The sequence below is a fragment of the Amaranthus tricolor genome, chromosome 17 (genome assembly GCF_026212465.1).
Source record: "Amaranthus tricolor cultivar Red isolate AtriRed21 chromosome 17, ASM2621246v1, whole genome shotgun sequence".
In the NCBI taxonomy this organism is placed as follows: Eukaryota; Viridiplantae; Streptophyta; class Magnoliopsida; order Caryophyllales; family Amaranthaceae; genus Amaranthus; species Amaranthus tricolor.
Genome location: NC_080063.1, coordinates 11,747,616 through 11,764,101, shown reverse-complemented (window position 1 = coordinate 11,764,101; position 16,486 = coordinate 11,747,616). Strand labels below are relative to the sequence as shown.

Below are 16,486 nucleotides of genomic sequence, written 5' to 3'. Positions count from 1 at the left end.
GTCAGGTCAATCAGTTGAGTCAGATTAAAATTCGACATATGTACGCTCTACTCCTAAACTATATATACTATTCTCTCCGTTTTTCAGAGTTGTTCTTAATTGTCGTTTTGGGTTGTTTCATTTCTAGTTTCCAAAAAATATCTTTTTATTTATATTATAAAATTTGAATATAATTAATCTTGTTCATTCTTATTTAAATATTTCAATAATGCTTATACTTCTCACATATTTTCCACTATTTTTGCTAAAACATTTCTTAAATAGCTGTGGTCTCCATCTTATCATCCAATAACTTTATTTTAATATTTTTAATGCTTATAATTTTCAATTTTATTCTATTATATAATTAATAAAATAATATATTTATTATCTAAAAAATTTTATTTTCAATTTCGTAAATATTTTTGTGGGAACAACGGTAAAGGATTAGTGAATGATTAATAGTGGGATTAATGATTTGAAACTTTTTTTGATAAAACTTTAAGGGCAGATGAACCTTCCCAGTTCCCAGTACTACCCCTTCGGCCATTCTTTATCGCTCACTTTTAGGAATTGAAATTCCAATTTGATTTCAACTCCACCTCTCCTTTTCTCTCTACCTCTCCTGTCATTGTTATTGTACTAAGCAAAGCCAAATCCATACTTTATTCCCTTCACCTGAACTCAATCAAATCCCAGGTAATTTCATATCATAACCCATTTCTTTTTTCTATTCAATTTTTACTGAATTTTTGTAATTACATATATGGGTTTTTGTTATTCTCACTCTGTTACATCATGCATTACAATTTACAAACTCGATGATGTTTGCTTCATGCGCATCCCGTAGGTCATAGTTAATTTTATTTTTTAAGTATCAGATTAGTTGTTTGCATTTCTGGGTGCTGTTGTTTTTAATTTTTAGTGTTGGGCGAATTGCCAAATGGAGTTTCAGTGTCATTTGTTGGGAATTTTTGGACTTCACTTTGGGTGATACTCAAATTAGACCGCTAATGACTGGATAATTGTGCTTTCTGTATACTTAATGCTACCTGTTAAGAGTCAATTGTGATAATCGATTATCGAATAAGTCGGTTTTTGATTGATCTATGGTGCATGGGGCACAATGAGAAACTCAATTGCACGGGTTGCTTATTTTGGGATAGTGTTTGGCTTTGATTTCTACTTCTGTTGAACTGTTTATCGATAAATGTTGTAGTTTTTGCATAATAGAAGGATCTTTTCTGCTGTTTAGAGTGTGGTCAACTAGCTATTTGATATCAGAAGTTTCCTGTCTTAGAAAATTGAAGTTGCACTTGCCATTGATTTGAAGGTTTTATTGTTTGTTATCTAGTTAAATGTGAGTGACAGCTGCTAGTTTGTCTGCTGATGAGATGCCGTTGCTCACTTTTGTAGGGGATATCATGACACTTGTCTATAATGCGGCTGTGCCGTTATCCATGCGTACCGAGACAGGCCGGTGTGAAGCTGTATGGAAGGAGAGCTGTAGCAATTTCTCTTTAGCGTCAAGGAATTCTGTTAAGAAAACAAGCTTTTTGTGCTCAGACATCGTGAAAAGTGAACGTTCTCGTAGGCTTTGTACCATTTTTGCTGCAAGTCCTCCTATAGACGATCCAGTGGTTGCTGCAGAGCCTCTCACTAAAGAGGACCTTGTGGGATATCTTATGTCTGGATGCAAACCTAAAGAGAACTGGAGGTGAGTTTATATGTGCCAATTGAAAATTGGGCACCTCCCCTAAGTTATGTTGCTTGATGTTGCTTTCAATTTTTATAGTGATCATTAATATATAAAAAATACCTCTATTGAATGTGATTATTAGCTCAAAATGAGATATTTCATAAATTTTTGTGATTCTAGAGGGGGTGGGGGTTTGGGTTTATAGGAAACTGGGGGTTTGGTTTTCCAAGATGGTTTTGGAGTTGCAAGAACCCCGATCTTTCTTTCTCTTATAAAGCATGGATATGAAGTATTAGCTATAGTGCAAAAACAAGGCTGCAACATATCGTATTGTATCGTATTCGCCAATTCATAATGGTATTCAAAACTACCAAAGTGATACCATCCGCATCGTAAAGGTGTAAATATCGTGTTTTGGGACGGTTAAAGGGATATGGAGGTACGGAAACACATTAGTCATCACTCTTGCTACCGCATCACTATGACCATTTCTGCAAATCCACAATCGACCTCATTTTGGCACTTTTTGTTGAGATATTTGAACATGTTATCAAGTGTTTTATGGCCATGGGTTAATGGTCGGGCTTGGGACGATTGTGGGCCTTTATGCTCCATGCTTCCTAGAAGATTTTGGCCATGGCCATGGATTTTGGTAAAAATTTATTGTTGCCGTTTATTACAAAAAAGAGTGGCTAAAAAGCCAAAATCCAATAATAAAAGTTGTTATGAATAGCCTTTTGATTTTGGCCTAAAATGAAATACTTTTAGTTGGCTCAAAAACCCTTTATTAAACACTTCTTTTTTTGGTTGTTCGACCACCCACAAAAAGCAAAACAAAAAGCCATTTGTAAAACACCCTCAAAACCGTAGCTCATTATTTTTTGCTAATTAAATGAATAAAAGCAAGAAAACTAACAAAATACTAAGTTACATTACCGTGAATCAACTCATAGGTGTTTGCATGAAATTGTTACTTAGTTTCCTAATTCCAATTCTATGCCTACACACATATGGAAACACTATTTTGCCTTGCAATCTACCTAAGGGAGGATACATTGGAATTCTTGAAGTCGCAAAATGGGTAAATCATAAATGTTTTGTGTCATTGTTAAGTAGAAATTTCTGTCATGATGGCTTAGGCCATGCTATCATGCCTTAACTTTGTAAGTATTAAAATTTGATAATTGTTTGCAAAATACAATTAATATTTTTCGTTTTACTTGTTTAATGATTTATTAATATGTATCTTATCACTTCTTTAAATTTGTTATATCCTTTTTTATATTATAATAATTAAAACTATTATAGAAAAAAATTATGTGGCACATGCGCACAGGTGTCACACTAGTTTGTCACTGTTTATTTCTACATACGAGATTACGACCTTCTTAGTGTTTGCAAGAAACCTATTGCTTAGCATGCCCTTTACTGTTGAAATGAAGAAAAGGACTTGACGTTGGTGCTGTGCCGCCAACCGTGTGTGTGTGGAGGGGCAATGAGCTGCTAAACTTATGGTTAAAAAAGTGGTTTTGGTTGTGATTGCGGTAACATTCATGTTGATGTGGTAAGGGGGGTTGAACCGGCCTAAAATGTAAAGCTTACACCTTTACGGTACAATGCCACCTTTTATTGTACAATGGTTTAACCTGTGACTTCACACCTATAATTAAGCTATTTTTACATCAAGACCTCATTTTCTTTTGGTAGGTGTTATGCATGCTGTATGTGGCTTCATAGATATGAAAAAAATTTGAACTGGGCAGACAACTGTCAGCTTGAGACTTGCGTGAGTTTTGGTGTCTGATATTATTTTCTTTATTGATATTTATGATTGGATGCAGTAACATGTTCCCTCCCCATTTTTTTCGAGTATGGTTCTTAATATTGCACGTGTTTATTATACCTGCAGAATAGGCACAGAACATGAGAAGTTTGGCTTTGAAATTGGCACATTACGCCCTATGAAATATGAACAGATATCTGAGTTGCTCAATGGTATTGCTGAGAGATTTGACTGGGATAAAGAAATGGAGGGTGACTATATAATTGGACTTAAGCAGGTAAAACTTTTTGTTTGCTCGATGCTATAGTCGTAGGTAATTTTATCTTTCTTCTTTCCTCTTGTTTTAGCTTGAAGTCTCCGCAAGAACGTTGCAATATTGGATGGCTTTTGGGTAGTCTATTTAGTTGTACTGTTGTACCACTGCAACCGTACCCGAAACCATCAATTTGCATGCTACATTTGTTAGAGAGTGAATAAAGGGCATGGATCAGTTGACTGGGTGATTAAACGAAGAAAAGCTGAATTGGGTGGAAATGTGAGTGATACAAAATAATTAGATTGCTTTGCAGTAAACTTTAAGTTGGCTAGCGCCTAGCAGTGCCGATTGGAATGAGAATACACTCTCATATTCGCCAACTGAGGTTGAGGTTTCTGTTTCCATATACTGATATACCCCATTAACAAAATGTTACTCTCAACGTAACCCTTTCTTTTTGTGGGAAGTTTGTTACTATTGATAATTGACCATCATATGTATTTCAATTTTAATCTTGTTGACTTGTTTGGATATTGATGTTTGCTGCTGGTGTCAATATAACATGATGTGTTTGTTGTTGTGTTGTTACTTGTCAGGGGAAGCAAAGCATATCACTAGAACCTGGTGGTCAATTTGAACTTAGTGGTGCTCCTCTAGAAACATTACATCAGACTTGTGCTGAAGTCAATTCGCATCTATACCAGGTTAGTTTAGGTGATTATTGTCTTGACCTTAACTTGGAGCTTATATGTGATATTTCTTTCATGGCGGTTGAAACTTTGTCCCATTTTTCATCTCTTGACTTATAAAAGTATATATACAGCATGTTTCAATTTTTTCTAGGTTTGTTAAGCTGTAAGTGTATAAATTTGTTACCAGCTTGTCTTGATTAAAGAACTAATTTGGAGCCCATACGATGCATGGTTGTTACTTAAAAGATATTTTAATACATAAATTCAATAAGGATAAAATAAGTCAAAACAATTTTTTTGGATATGATACTCTGTAGATACAACTTAAGCTTATAAAATATATAGGGAATGTGGTTGGAGTACACAATATTTGGAATAATTTTTGTAGTATTTATGACGTTTTTATATTTGAAGCAAGTACCTAGTAGCTTAGATTTGTTTATTTTCCAGAGTTGGAGACGTACATAGAGTGAACAGATTATGAAGGACGGTTAAATATGTATAATGTTTAAGGATGTAAAAACATCAATGTTTTGTTTAGCTATCATTTCAAAACTTTTGAACTCTATGTTTGAATAAATCTTATACTTGCAGTACATCTGTATCTTTAGTTTGATAAATCATGATCAGTTTACAACTCGTATTTTTTAATTTAAGTATAAGTATTAAGTATTATTGTAGGATCAATGCTCTAATGCTGTGTAGTAGATTCTGGCTTTTCCGGTTCTTGTTTTAGTATTTATATATAAATTAATGTCTTGTGATGAGATGTCAAAAAGGGGGTCTTTGTTGTGCAATTTAGATTGTTATGATCACTTATATGGATATGACATTATGACATTTACTGAGATGTTTCCGAAGGATATAGCATGTGTAGATGCACATAGAATAAGTGATGTACAAGGAGGATACTTTTGGACCAGTATGTCAGTTATATGAACGTATGTTTTACTGATTACAATTTTGCCATTTTACTTCATCCATTTCACAATATAGTTATTGAGAATTTTTAACGCAAATTAAGAAAATTGGAGAGGGGGGAATGAATTGAGGCAACTGGAAGAGATGCAAGTGCATGTAGATGAGAGAGCATGTGGGAAGGGAGAGGAAAAGATGCGAATGTGGGGCAGCATACCTAAAATACTAATGTTACTGACTATCCCTTTGAGTTTTAACACGTTTCAAAAATCGACGTGAGAGCTTTTTGAGAAAAGCGTGTTAATTTCAAATGCACGGAGGAAGTATTTTCTAATGGGAAGTGATGCAACCAAATGGCTAATTAGAAACAGAGGAAGTGCTTTCTTCTTTTTTGGAGTTTTCTTAATAATTTATCGGCTTGCTGGAAGACACATTTAAAATGTTTGGCAGATGGCGAGATATAGTGCTATTCCTTTTGGCCTTCTTAGTATTCAGGATCTGTTTTATATTATTTGGGTATCAACGATCAATGATCATTGAAGAATGATCGATACAGAATGAACAAGGATCAATGATCAATGAAGAATGAACGATGAAGAATGAACAAGGATCAATGATCAATGAAGAATGAACGATGAAGAATGAACAAGGATCAATAATCAATGAAGAATGAACGATGAAGAATGAACAAGGATCAATGATCAATGAAGAAGGAACGATGAAGAATGAACAAGGATCAATGATCAATGAAGAATGAACGTTGAAGAATGCACAAGGATCAATGGTCAATGAACAATAAACGATGAACAATGAACAAGGATCAATATGAACAAGGATCAATGATCAACGAAGAATGAACAAGGATCAATGATTAATGAAGAATGAACGATGAAGAATAAACAAGGATCAATGATCATTGAAGAATGAACAAGGATCAATGATCAATGAAGAATGAACGATGAAGAATGAACAAGGATCAATGATCATTGAAGAATGAACGATGCAGACTGAATAAGGATCAATGATCAATGAAGAATGAACGATGAAGAATGAACAAGGATCAATGATCATTGAAGAATGAACGATGCAGACTGAACAAGGATCAATGATCAATGAAGAATGAACGATGAAGAATGAACAAGGATCCATGATCAATGAAGAATTCTTCATCGTTCATTCTTCAATGATCATTGATCCTTGTTCATTCTTCATCGTTTATTGTTCATTGATCATTAATCCTTGTTCATTCTTCAATGATCATTGATCCTTGTTCATTCTTCATCGTTCATTGTTCATTGATCATTAATCCTTGTTCATTGTTCATCGTTTATTGTTCATTGATCATTGATCCTTGTTCATTCTTCATCGTTCTTTCATTATTGATCATTGATCCTTGTTCATTCTTCATCGTTCATTCTTCAATGATCATTGATCCTTGTTCATTCTTCATCGTTCATTGTTCATTGATCATTAGTCCTTGTTCATTTTTCATCGTTCATTCTTCATTGATCGTTGAATTGGTTGAACCATAAGAGGGCCTTTCTCATGCCGGCTTGGGTTTGTATACTTGTATTGTTAGGGACTTCTATTGATAGTTCGAACAACACTATTTGCTTGATAATTCTAGTCCATGACTTGGATCGATTTTGAGATTGTCTGTTAGACAGATTGATGAAGCATGGCTGAACGCCTGTATTTTACTGTTGTTTCTGAAGTCTTGGCTTTGTGACAAGTCCTAATGTGGAATGGCGCAATGCTTGTACTCTAGAATATTGGGGAAGACAAATATTGTTTTTAAAATTTTTCTATATAATAGATAACAACATCTTTGTTTTGTTGATATTCTCATGAATGACTATACAATGAGGTCCTTGATGTTATCGTTCTTCTGGCAGGTCAAAGCTGTTGCAGAAGAAATGGGAATTGGATTTCTAGGGATTGGTTTCCAGCCCAAATGGGGTCTCCTGGACATCCCAGTAATGCCCAAGGTAACTCGAATTTTTTCAAATCATTGACATCAGAAAAACCATTACCTTACCTGCTATCTCCTTTATGATACATAATGATGTTAAAAAGTAAATATCATCTGTTTGCTTTTCCTTCTTTATTTGTATCTGAAATGATCGATATACTACCAAGGGAAGAAAAGAATACAGGTTTGAAACATTGAGTAATATATTGGTTGATGCAATTAATGAACTTGAACTATTGTTCAAGTAATTGTAATGAAATGAGCAATAACCAAGCAAAACAAACAACAAATTTACGAGGTCATCATACTATGGCTATGTCTTCACTTAGACTAGTGTTTGATTATGTGTTCAAAGAACAAGAGAATAAGCTCACAAATCTGAAGAAATTGCAATGGTTGAGCAATTAAGAGAGTAGGGAAGAGAATGCATGGAGTATTCTAGAGGCTAATTTGTTTGTTTTTAAGGGTTAGAATATACTTATGAAAGACTAACATTTCATCTTTGTATAGAGAGGGCTAAGAAATCCAAAAGCCCAAAGCTATAAGAAAAGGTGTGCACAATACATTTGGTGAGCTAGACCTTTGCTTCACCGAGCCCTCTAGCTCGATTGATCAAGCGAAGAAGGCGGAGGAAACTGGTACTTTGAATGCTTATGCGTCTGATTGAACATGAGTGCTCGATCAAGCCATGCTTCACGTGACACTTTTTCAATGTTTTTTTGCACTTTCTTTCAAACCACACCAAGTTCCCAAGCCTTGAATTGAAATGGAAACTTCCATTCTCGAAACACTTCCCACCATGTCTAATATTCCCAAGCTACACAATCACATGCCATGAAACTCCAAGTTAATGGAGACAAACCTTCTTTGATGATTCCCAAAGGCTTAGCTTAATTTGGTCAAGACAAACTATTGCAAATTAATCTCTTCTTTGCATACTACTTGACTACGATTAGAAGAGTCAAAGCTTAGTTAAATTAAGTCAAACCTTGGGTAAACCAAGTCACCAATGACTACAATTTCTATAATTTTGCCTTTTTTTAAAGCTATCTTACCTATTAGTAGCGTCTTTTCTTTTGTATTTTCGTTAATTCCATAAAATGTTGTAGACATTCAAATTCAACAATGTGATTTGTTGAGTGCTTACATCATATCTATGACAGGTGTCTACATTGGTGATTGTTAACAGCTTCAAAATTTGTTACTCCTTTCAACTCAATTCAGTTGCCCATTTGTTTTTTAGCACATTTTATCGATCATTCTTAATTTGTATTTTATTCTCTATCTATAAATTTAAACATAGTTAAGTGAGATCTTATTTGATTAGTCTCAATGTAAAGATTACTAATGTCAACTTTTTATAATTTTTAATTATGTTAAATTAGAGATATTAAGTCTTAGAGAAGTGCATCAACATGTGTGCAAAATGAAATGGGAGTATGGGACAACTAAATTGAGTTGGAGGGAGTATTATTACTCATATTTGGTTCCCAGATTTCAGATGGTTTCTTGTAGCTATGTATTCTACGTATGAATCATGCTTCTGTGTTTTTTTTTATACATATATTGGTGTTTCTGTTACAAACTAGTGACAATTTGCTGCAATCAGGGTAGATATGAGATTATGAGGAACTACATGCCTAAAGTTGGCTCACTTGGACTTGATATGATGTTCAGGACATGCACTGTCCAGGTAACTGCTGTTTCTTTTCTGCAATCTGCATTGCTGCTTATATTGAAAATGTGTTTCTGTTACAAAAAATATTTTAGCTCCTTTTTCCCCCTATTTTGGGACCTGGGGGTGGTGTAGAATAGAAGCTCGTAAAATTGCTACTTTTTATTACATTTTGCGGGTGATGTGGTGGAGAATAAACTCGTAAATGGTTATTCTTTCAGTAATGAGGTTGCGTTGATGGTTCACACTTCACCTATTACTATATACATTTTTTTTTTATTATTTGTCCACTTAACCAGTTTGTTGCTTTAAGACATCCTTGTTGTATTCTTTGTCATTCCTAAGGTTGTTTCCTAGCAAATTTCTAAGGTTTTTTTAGCCAGTCTTTGGAACTTGTAAATTAAGATTTTACCATGTTTTCGGACAGTAGGAGTTGATAATTATGAACCATCACAGTAGCTTACTTAGATGTGTTTTGTGCGTTTCAGGTGAACTTGGATTTCAGTTCTGAAGCTGACATGATTAGAAAATTCCGTGCTGGTCTTGCATTACAACCTGTGAGTGAAGTCTTGTAACTTTTATTTGAGATGTTGAAAGATTTCTCAGCCCTTTGTCTGACAATTGAATTAAATGAAACAGATTGCAACTGCGCTATTTGCTAATTCTCCTTTCAAGGAAGGAAAGCCCAATGGGTATCTCAGTATGAGAAGGTTCTTAATATACCTCTGAGACAAGTTGATTTGTTCGATTTATTTTCTTGTTTCATTCTTAATTTAATTTTGTTTCATTCTTTTACCAGTCATATTTGGTCTGATACGGATAAGAATCGTACTGGGATGCTTCCCTTTGTATTTGATGACACTTTCGGGTGAGTACTCATTCCATCGTAAATTTCTGAGAATTGATTTCCCTTTTGGAGTCTTTTTGATAAGTTGATATCTATGTAATTTGGTACAAACTTGTCTAGCTAATTCTTGTCTTTTAGGAGCATAATAATGGAATACTCCCTCTGTCCCGATGAGTTTGCCAATATTTATATTTTGGTCTGCCTTTTTACTTTGAAGCATTTCTATTTTGGTAACTAAACAACATGCCTGGTGGGATTTGGGGGTCGAATGTCAGTATATAGCCTTACCCTTGTAATAACAAATGGGTTATTTTTGATTGACCCTTGATCATTTGCAACTTAATATATTAGAAGCACAAATGATTCAATGAGTAATTTTACTATAATATAATATAATCTGAAACCAAAGATGATATTTGGCTCTATTGGGAATGCATATTATGACATTAGTGCAAAAAATATTAGGAATGTCTAGTGCAAGTAATAACAAAGATGTGACAATCATTTCACTAAAGAAACCAACAATCAATTATTGCAGCAAGCCAAACAGAAACATATTGGCTATACTTGAACCAATCAAATAAACTGATGCCAACCATGATTATCAGTAGACTAACCCCTTTCAACCACGTAAATTCATCATGGAAGTAGAAGACAGCAACCTGAAATAATTGCATACAAAATCTTTTAAATTGGAGGATTGTGCCTCGGTTCGAAGATGCATGCACCTCTTGCTTAGCGCTTTGCTTCTAGGTTCTAGAACCCGTATCGCCTTGGTGCACCTTGAGACTTTTTGAACATTGCTTTCTAGTGCTTGATGCTTTGTGCTAGAAGGTTGAACTGTTCTGTCAATGTGTTGCAGTTATATATTTGCATTTGTTTCGTCTTCCTTTTCTTCTTTGTAAAGGGTTCCATTATGTGGTTTGTAAAATATTTACTTATGTAGTTATTCTTGTAATTCATGCAGGTTTGAGCAGTATGTGGATTATGCTCTTGATGTGCCAATGTACTTTGTTTATCGAAACAAGAAATATGTTGACTGCAGTGGGCTTTCCTTCCGGGTAATCTTCTTCCCTTAAAAGCTTGAATAAAGTTATCTAGTCAGTATTCCAGATCTCAAATTGCCTGCCTCCCATTAGCAAACACAGAAAAGTGTTTCATTTTTTTTTTATTTTGAGATAAAAGGGGCGGGAGTGGGTTGGGTTATGGAATGCAAATACAAACTGATGATTTGGATCTTTTTTCTTAGTTGATTTTTGGTTGAATTATAGAGTGTCTTATACATACGTCTTATCTAAATGGTATTTTGTTTTATCATAATTATAGGACTTCATGGAAGGGAAACTTTCAGTTCTTCCTGGTGAATATCCGACGCTGAATGATTGGGAGAATCATCTGACAACAATATTTCCCGAGGTTTGTCACATGCATTCAGAATATTGATTTTATGCTACTTGTTTTCAACCATTAATAATATATTTATCATGTACCTGTATTTTATGTGTTTAAACTTCAATTTTGTTTTCAGGTAAGGCTAAAGAGGTATTTGGAGATGCGAGGTGCTGATGGAGGACCATGGAGGAGATTGTGTGCATTACCAGCATTTTGGGTATGTTCCATCATTTATAATTTCCAAACTATGTGCATTACTGGAATGTTGGGTATATTCCATCATTTATTGACTTAATAAACTATAGCCATACCATATTATGATGATTTTTTCTATTCATAGCTATGCAACTTTTATAGTTTTTATATATCTAGCTTAGCCACTATTGACCATTGCCTTTTGCATTCATAACTATGCAACTTCTATACTTTTATAGTTTATAGTTGGTTTTTGAAAGAGATTTGATGAGAAAAAGAATTTATTTTTAGTACTTGAACTCAGGATGAATGTTTGTATGTTTGGAGATGGAGAATATATAGTGATGTTGGTGTGTAGGGGCTGTTGAAAATGGACAGCCATGGGGGTGGTGTTGTGCTCTTTTTAATTTGAATATTGCATGCTTGAATCATTACAAATTGGAGAAGAACAAAAAACACTTTGGTTAGAGATGCTTGTTTGAGTGTGTAAGTAGCCAAAGATAGCTTTGGGAGGTGGGTTTGGCTGGTTGTATGGGGAATCTTTGGGGGATTTTTGTCCTTCTACTTGTTTAATATTGTGTAGGAAAGGTTGATCTAAGATAGTATAAGGTTTGGGTATAATTTGTTGTACATGGTACTAGTTTAGATGACATGTTGCCTGATTGAATTTCAAGTGAATGAAATATTTAACTTATCCTATCATGAAACAATAAATTAAATAAGTAATTATATGTACTTCATGTTTTGTGGGTTGTTGCTTAACTTTAAGTATTATCTCCAAAGTATAATTGAATCTTTACGATTTTCAACTTATGTGTAACTTAACAAGTTTTGAATTTTTTGTAACAAATTTATTAATGAATATCACTATCTAAAAAAAATTTAGACGCCCAAATACCATTATTAAAATAAGGTTTATTACTACCATTTCAATTTGTCCTCCAAAAGTTTTATGTTAATGATTTGTTTGTTTTTGTCCTAATGCATAGTATACCTTTTTATGTATTCTATTGATATACTTCTTAAAAGTACAATAATAATATACTCCCTCTGTCCCATTGAGTATGCGACATTTAAGTTCCCAATTTCAAAGCTTTTTAGATGTTGCATTCTCAATGGGACAGACGGAGTATACATTTGGTTCTATGAACTTGTGTACCCTAGGAAACAACAGACTGATAAATTTTTATTATAAGGTTTTCTTGAATGGACTATATCTGTTTGCTTCTGTGAATTGCCATTAAGTTTTCTTTGCAGATTCTTGAGGTAGCAGCTCTAATGATCTTTAACATTTATGAATTTCAGGTGGGTTTATTATATGATAAGGACTCATTACAAAGTGTTCTAGACATGACTTTTGATTGGACCAAAGAGGAAAGAGACATGCTAAGAAATAAGGTACCACCATTATCTATTGCGCGACATATCTGAGTTTCATTTAACACTATTGTTGTTTTGGAAACAAGATGTTGAAAGTCTCTATGTAGGATAGTAAGTATGAGAAAAAGGTATTTGGAACACTACAACTTCCCCACTAAAATTCATAAATTTGTTAGTTAGAGATTGAATCTTGAGTTCCGTTCCAGTGTTAACTGCAATAGTTGCATAAGGCAGGGAGTAGGGTTCCCAGATTTTTTTTTGTTACCACTATTTAAAAGGCTTCTCAGTCTTATGTGTCTGTTATTGTAATCTACAGACTACAGTATACAGACCCCTCAGTATACTAAATTCAAGTGATAGTATGAGTGCTTTCTTCTTTTAAGTACAGGTGGATGCACATTATACCCATTCTTTCTGGACCATTCTTTTTCTGTTCCCTACAACTTGAATACTTGATCCTTATCCCATTTACAAATGATGGCCCAGTATTTCGCCAGTAGGTAAGTTTGAGGCTACCAGTCATCTGCCATGTCTACTAGTCTTTCTAATTAATTTCATTTTTCTTTTTGAGATCTTAGTATCCATGCTAAATGATGTTTGGGACTTTTAAAAATTCCACGACCTTTTTCTTGATGCTTTCTCTTGTACCTCGCACTCTGTCCAATTTAGAGTTTGAAAAAGTTACAGAACTTGTTATGCACTTCTGCTTATCATGAAATCTGTAGGTCCCAGACAATTACAATTCAACCTAATATCCAATACTGGTTTTAACTCAAGTATCAGGACAAAAATTTCATGTGTAATTCATCATTAATCCTTCTGATTAAATTTCAGTCACGTAAGCCGGTGTCCTTCAACATCCTTGTGGTTCTTTTAGATCATATATAAATAATGCGTTGAGTAAGTAAGGGCTGAGAACTCATTTTGCTTGTGCCTTTGCAGCTAGATGTAGAAAGCTGCTTTTGTATTATGAAATTTTCTAGTGCCTAGCACGGAATATAAAATAAAAACTCATTGATTTTAACTATATATAAATAATGATATTTATTACTTCTATTATATCAACAAAATAATAGTACTTTATTATGCTATACAATTATTTCCTTTTCAAAAGTTTTACTTTGGCGGCAAATTTTTTCTTTGAAAGATGTCATGTGGCAAATAATGTTGGATTAGTAGTTATATAATAGAATATATAATGATAATGATTAAGATCATAAGCCTGAGTTATGACTCTACTGCTTAGGTACCAAAACTTGGTCTCAAGACTCCGTTCCGAGATGGTTATGTAAAACACATTGCAGAGGATGTTTTACAATTGGCAAAGGTAAGCTAGCTACATTATTTTTGTCCGCGTTTTACTGTACATGTACCCTTCTTTACTGTTTTGAATTTTTCCTCAGGATGGTTTAGAAAGAAGGGGCTTCAAGGAGGTTGGCTTTTTAAATGAAGTGGCCGAAGTGGTCAGAACAGGTATTTAACTTGTGAAAATGTATAAATGTGTTTTTTTTTGTCGTTTCCTTCATAGAATTTGGGATAATTACTTTCAAATGAAATTTTATGCGATTCCAATTTTACGACCTTTTGTTTTTTAGCATTTCGAGTTGAAAACTTCATATATATTGAAATGTTAGGTCACCACCTCTCTTTTTCTCTTTAATAAGCTTGTTTTGAAAGAAAAATATAGTTGTTGTCGATGCCGCAGTTTGGTATTTTGTGCTGAATGGCTTCTATATTGCAGGTGTGACCCCAGCTGAGAGGCTCTTGGAGATGTACCATGGAAAATGGGGACAAAATGTGGATCCTGTTTTTGAGGAGCTTCTTTATTAAGGTAATCTTTATCTTTGTGGATTGTTTGGGTTAGACATGTCGAATTTTGAACCAACTCTAACAAGACCTGACCCGTTTTCCTAAAAATGGTGAATTTTTGAGTTTTACATTAATACTTTCGAGCTGTAACCTACTATTATTTCGTCAGTTTTTATCATTTGAGTGAATATTGCAAAACTATGACTTGAAAAGTTGTTTTTGTCCCAATATAATATTCAAATTATTTTTAAATTTCAACAAAAAAATTACATGGTATTCAGCTATTTTATATTCCACAGCCATGCATTTCCTCAAGTTCTGGTCATGGCCTCGTTTTTTTTGGGTATTCTTATTTGATTTAGCAATGGGAAATCATGGTTTTTTATCTAATATGGCATGTGATCATAGTATCCGCGGGGCTGAACATTTTCTTTTTTTTTTTTTTTGTCTATGACTCAGAAGAACATTAGATCTCATGGGCAAACCGCACATAATCAATCGTCTAATACTCCAACCCAAATATGAGTGTAAGAGATTTTGTTCACTAAACAAGCGAGACGTCAAGCAGACTGAGACAGTTTTTTTCTCCAATAATTGAATCATCTAACTAGCTTGTTCATCCTGTCTTCATTACTCTAGAGATTTGAAGGACTTGCCATTGATGTAAGATCTTTGATTGTCAGTTGGTTGTCTTTACTGTAAGTGTCTGGGCATGATTCTGAACAATGTTGTATGCTGACTTAACTCGGCCTCAGCTCGTTTACCCAATTAATAATACATACTTCTTTTCTATACTATGGTATGCAGTGGTGGACCTAGGATTAGTGAGAGCACAATCCACAATGTAGAAATTTAATAAATAAAAATCTTTAATACAAAAAAAATATTGTTTTCAATTTAATCCTATAAAAAAAATATTTTATAATAACCAAACAATTAATCAAGAACATATATACAACTAATTTAAAAAATTGATAATAATTGAAAGTACTCGAGAACAGTAATCAACTAATCAACAATATATATACTATTTATTCAAAAAATTGATAGTAATTATAATTAATTAAGATTAGATTATCATAGTTGATTATAATTTAAAGAATTAGATGGGCGATTTGGCTGGTGGAAACCGAAAATTGGCGGTTCATGGTGGTAGACTGAGACGGCAAGCCCCTGGATGCACAGTAGTAATTGGTGTTTGGTTTATGCCCTAATGCTATTCTTTTACTGAGTTTGTGAATAGTGAACAAAGCTTAAATACTGCAGTTGGCACTGTATTCATAGATTTTGCATTAAACAGAGTTTATATAAAACTAATTATATAAATTGCCACTAAGGCCACGCGTCTCAGATGGTAGCGGAGGCACAACAGTGCTCTCTGCTCAGTGTATGTAGAAGCACACAGGTCGCATGTTCCAACTCTCTTGGCAGCTGCTATTGCAATATTTTAATTTTTTTAAAATGTCAGTGAGGTTACTTGCGGACGCCAGAGCTTGCTAGGTCCGCCCTTGATGGTATGCACCATTTTGATCTATAATAGCAGTCTCTCTGTTTCAGAATAAATGTTTTATTTACTTTTACACAAATGTTAAATATGTAAATTAGGGATAAAAGTTATGTTTAAAAATATGAATTATGAATAACTTTCTAAATAGAAAAATAAAACGCCTCTATTGACATTGTTCATAATGAAAATGATTGTTTCTATATTTTATTATTTATACATAAAATTAGAAAAAGTTGATATATTAAAGGTCTGCATTATGAAAAATTCCGTTAAATGATTTTTTGTTTATGAAAAATTGCACATGATGTTTACTATCAAAGTTTAATTGAAAAACAAACTTTTTGTTAATTTATCATAATAAAGGAAGTTTGCGTGTATTTGA

The 16,486-nt window shown here is 33.7% G+C and overlaps 1 protein-coding gene across 2 annotated transcripts; it reads left to right on the top strand.

The window, feature by feature from the left end:
* Window positions 1-487: 487 nt before the first annotated feature.
* Window positions 488-15,429, top strand: LOC130804855 (glutamate--cysteine ligase, chloroplastic). Of its 2 annotated transcripts, none has more exons than XM_057669476.1 (17): window positions 488-678; window positions 1,396-1,696; window positions 3,588-3,738; window positions 4,314-4,421; window positions 7,223-7,315; window positions 8,909-8,992; window positions 9,463-9,531; window positions 9,614-9,684; window positions 9,774-9,842; window positions 10,789-10,882; window positions 11,148-11,237; window positions 11,350-11,430; window positions 12,714-12,806; window positions 14,035-14,115; window positions 14,192-14,261; window positions 14,530-14,619; window positions 15,060-15,429. In XM_057669476.1, the coding sequence occupies exons 2-16, from the start codon at window positions 1,404-1,406 to the stop codon at window positions 14,616-14,618; spliced, it is 1,536 nt and encodes a 511-aa protein (XP_057525459.1). In that variant the 5' UTR covers window positions 488-678; window positions 1,396-1,403; the 3' UTR covers window position 14,619; window positions 15,060-15,429. The 2 variants fall into 2 exon arrangements, with proteins under 2 accessions (XP_057525459.1, XP_057525458.1); XM_057669475.1 differs by having other exon boundaries at window positions 489-678; window positions 15,057-15,424.
* Window positions 15,430-16,486: the final 1,057 nt, after the last annotated feature.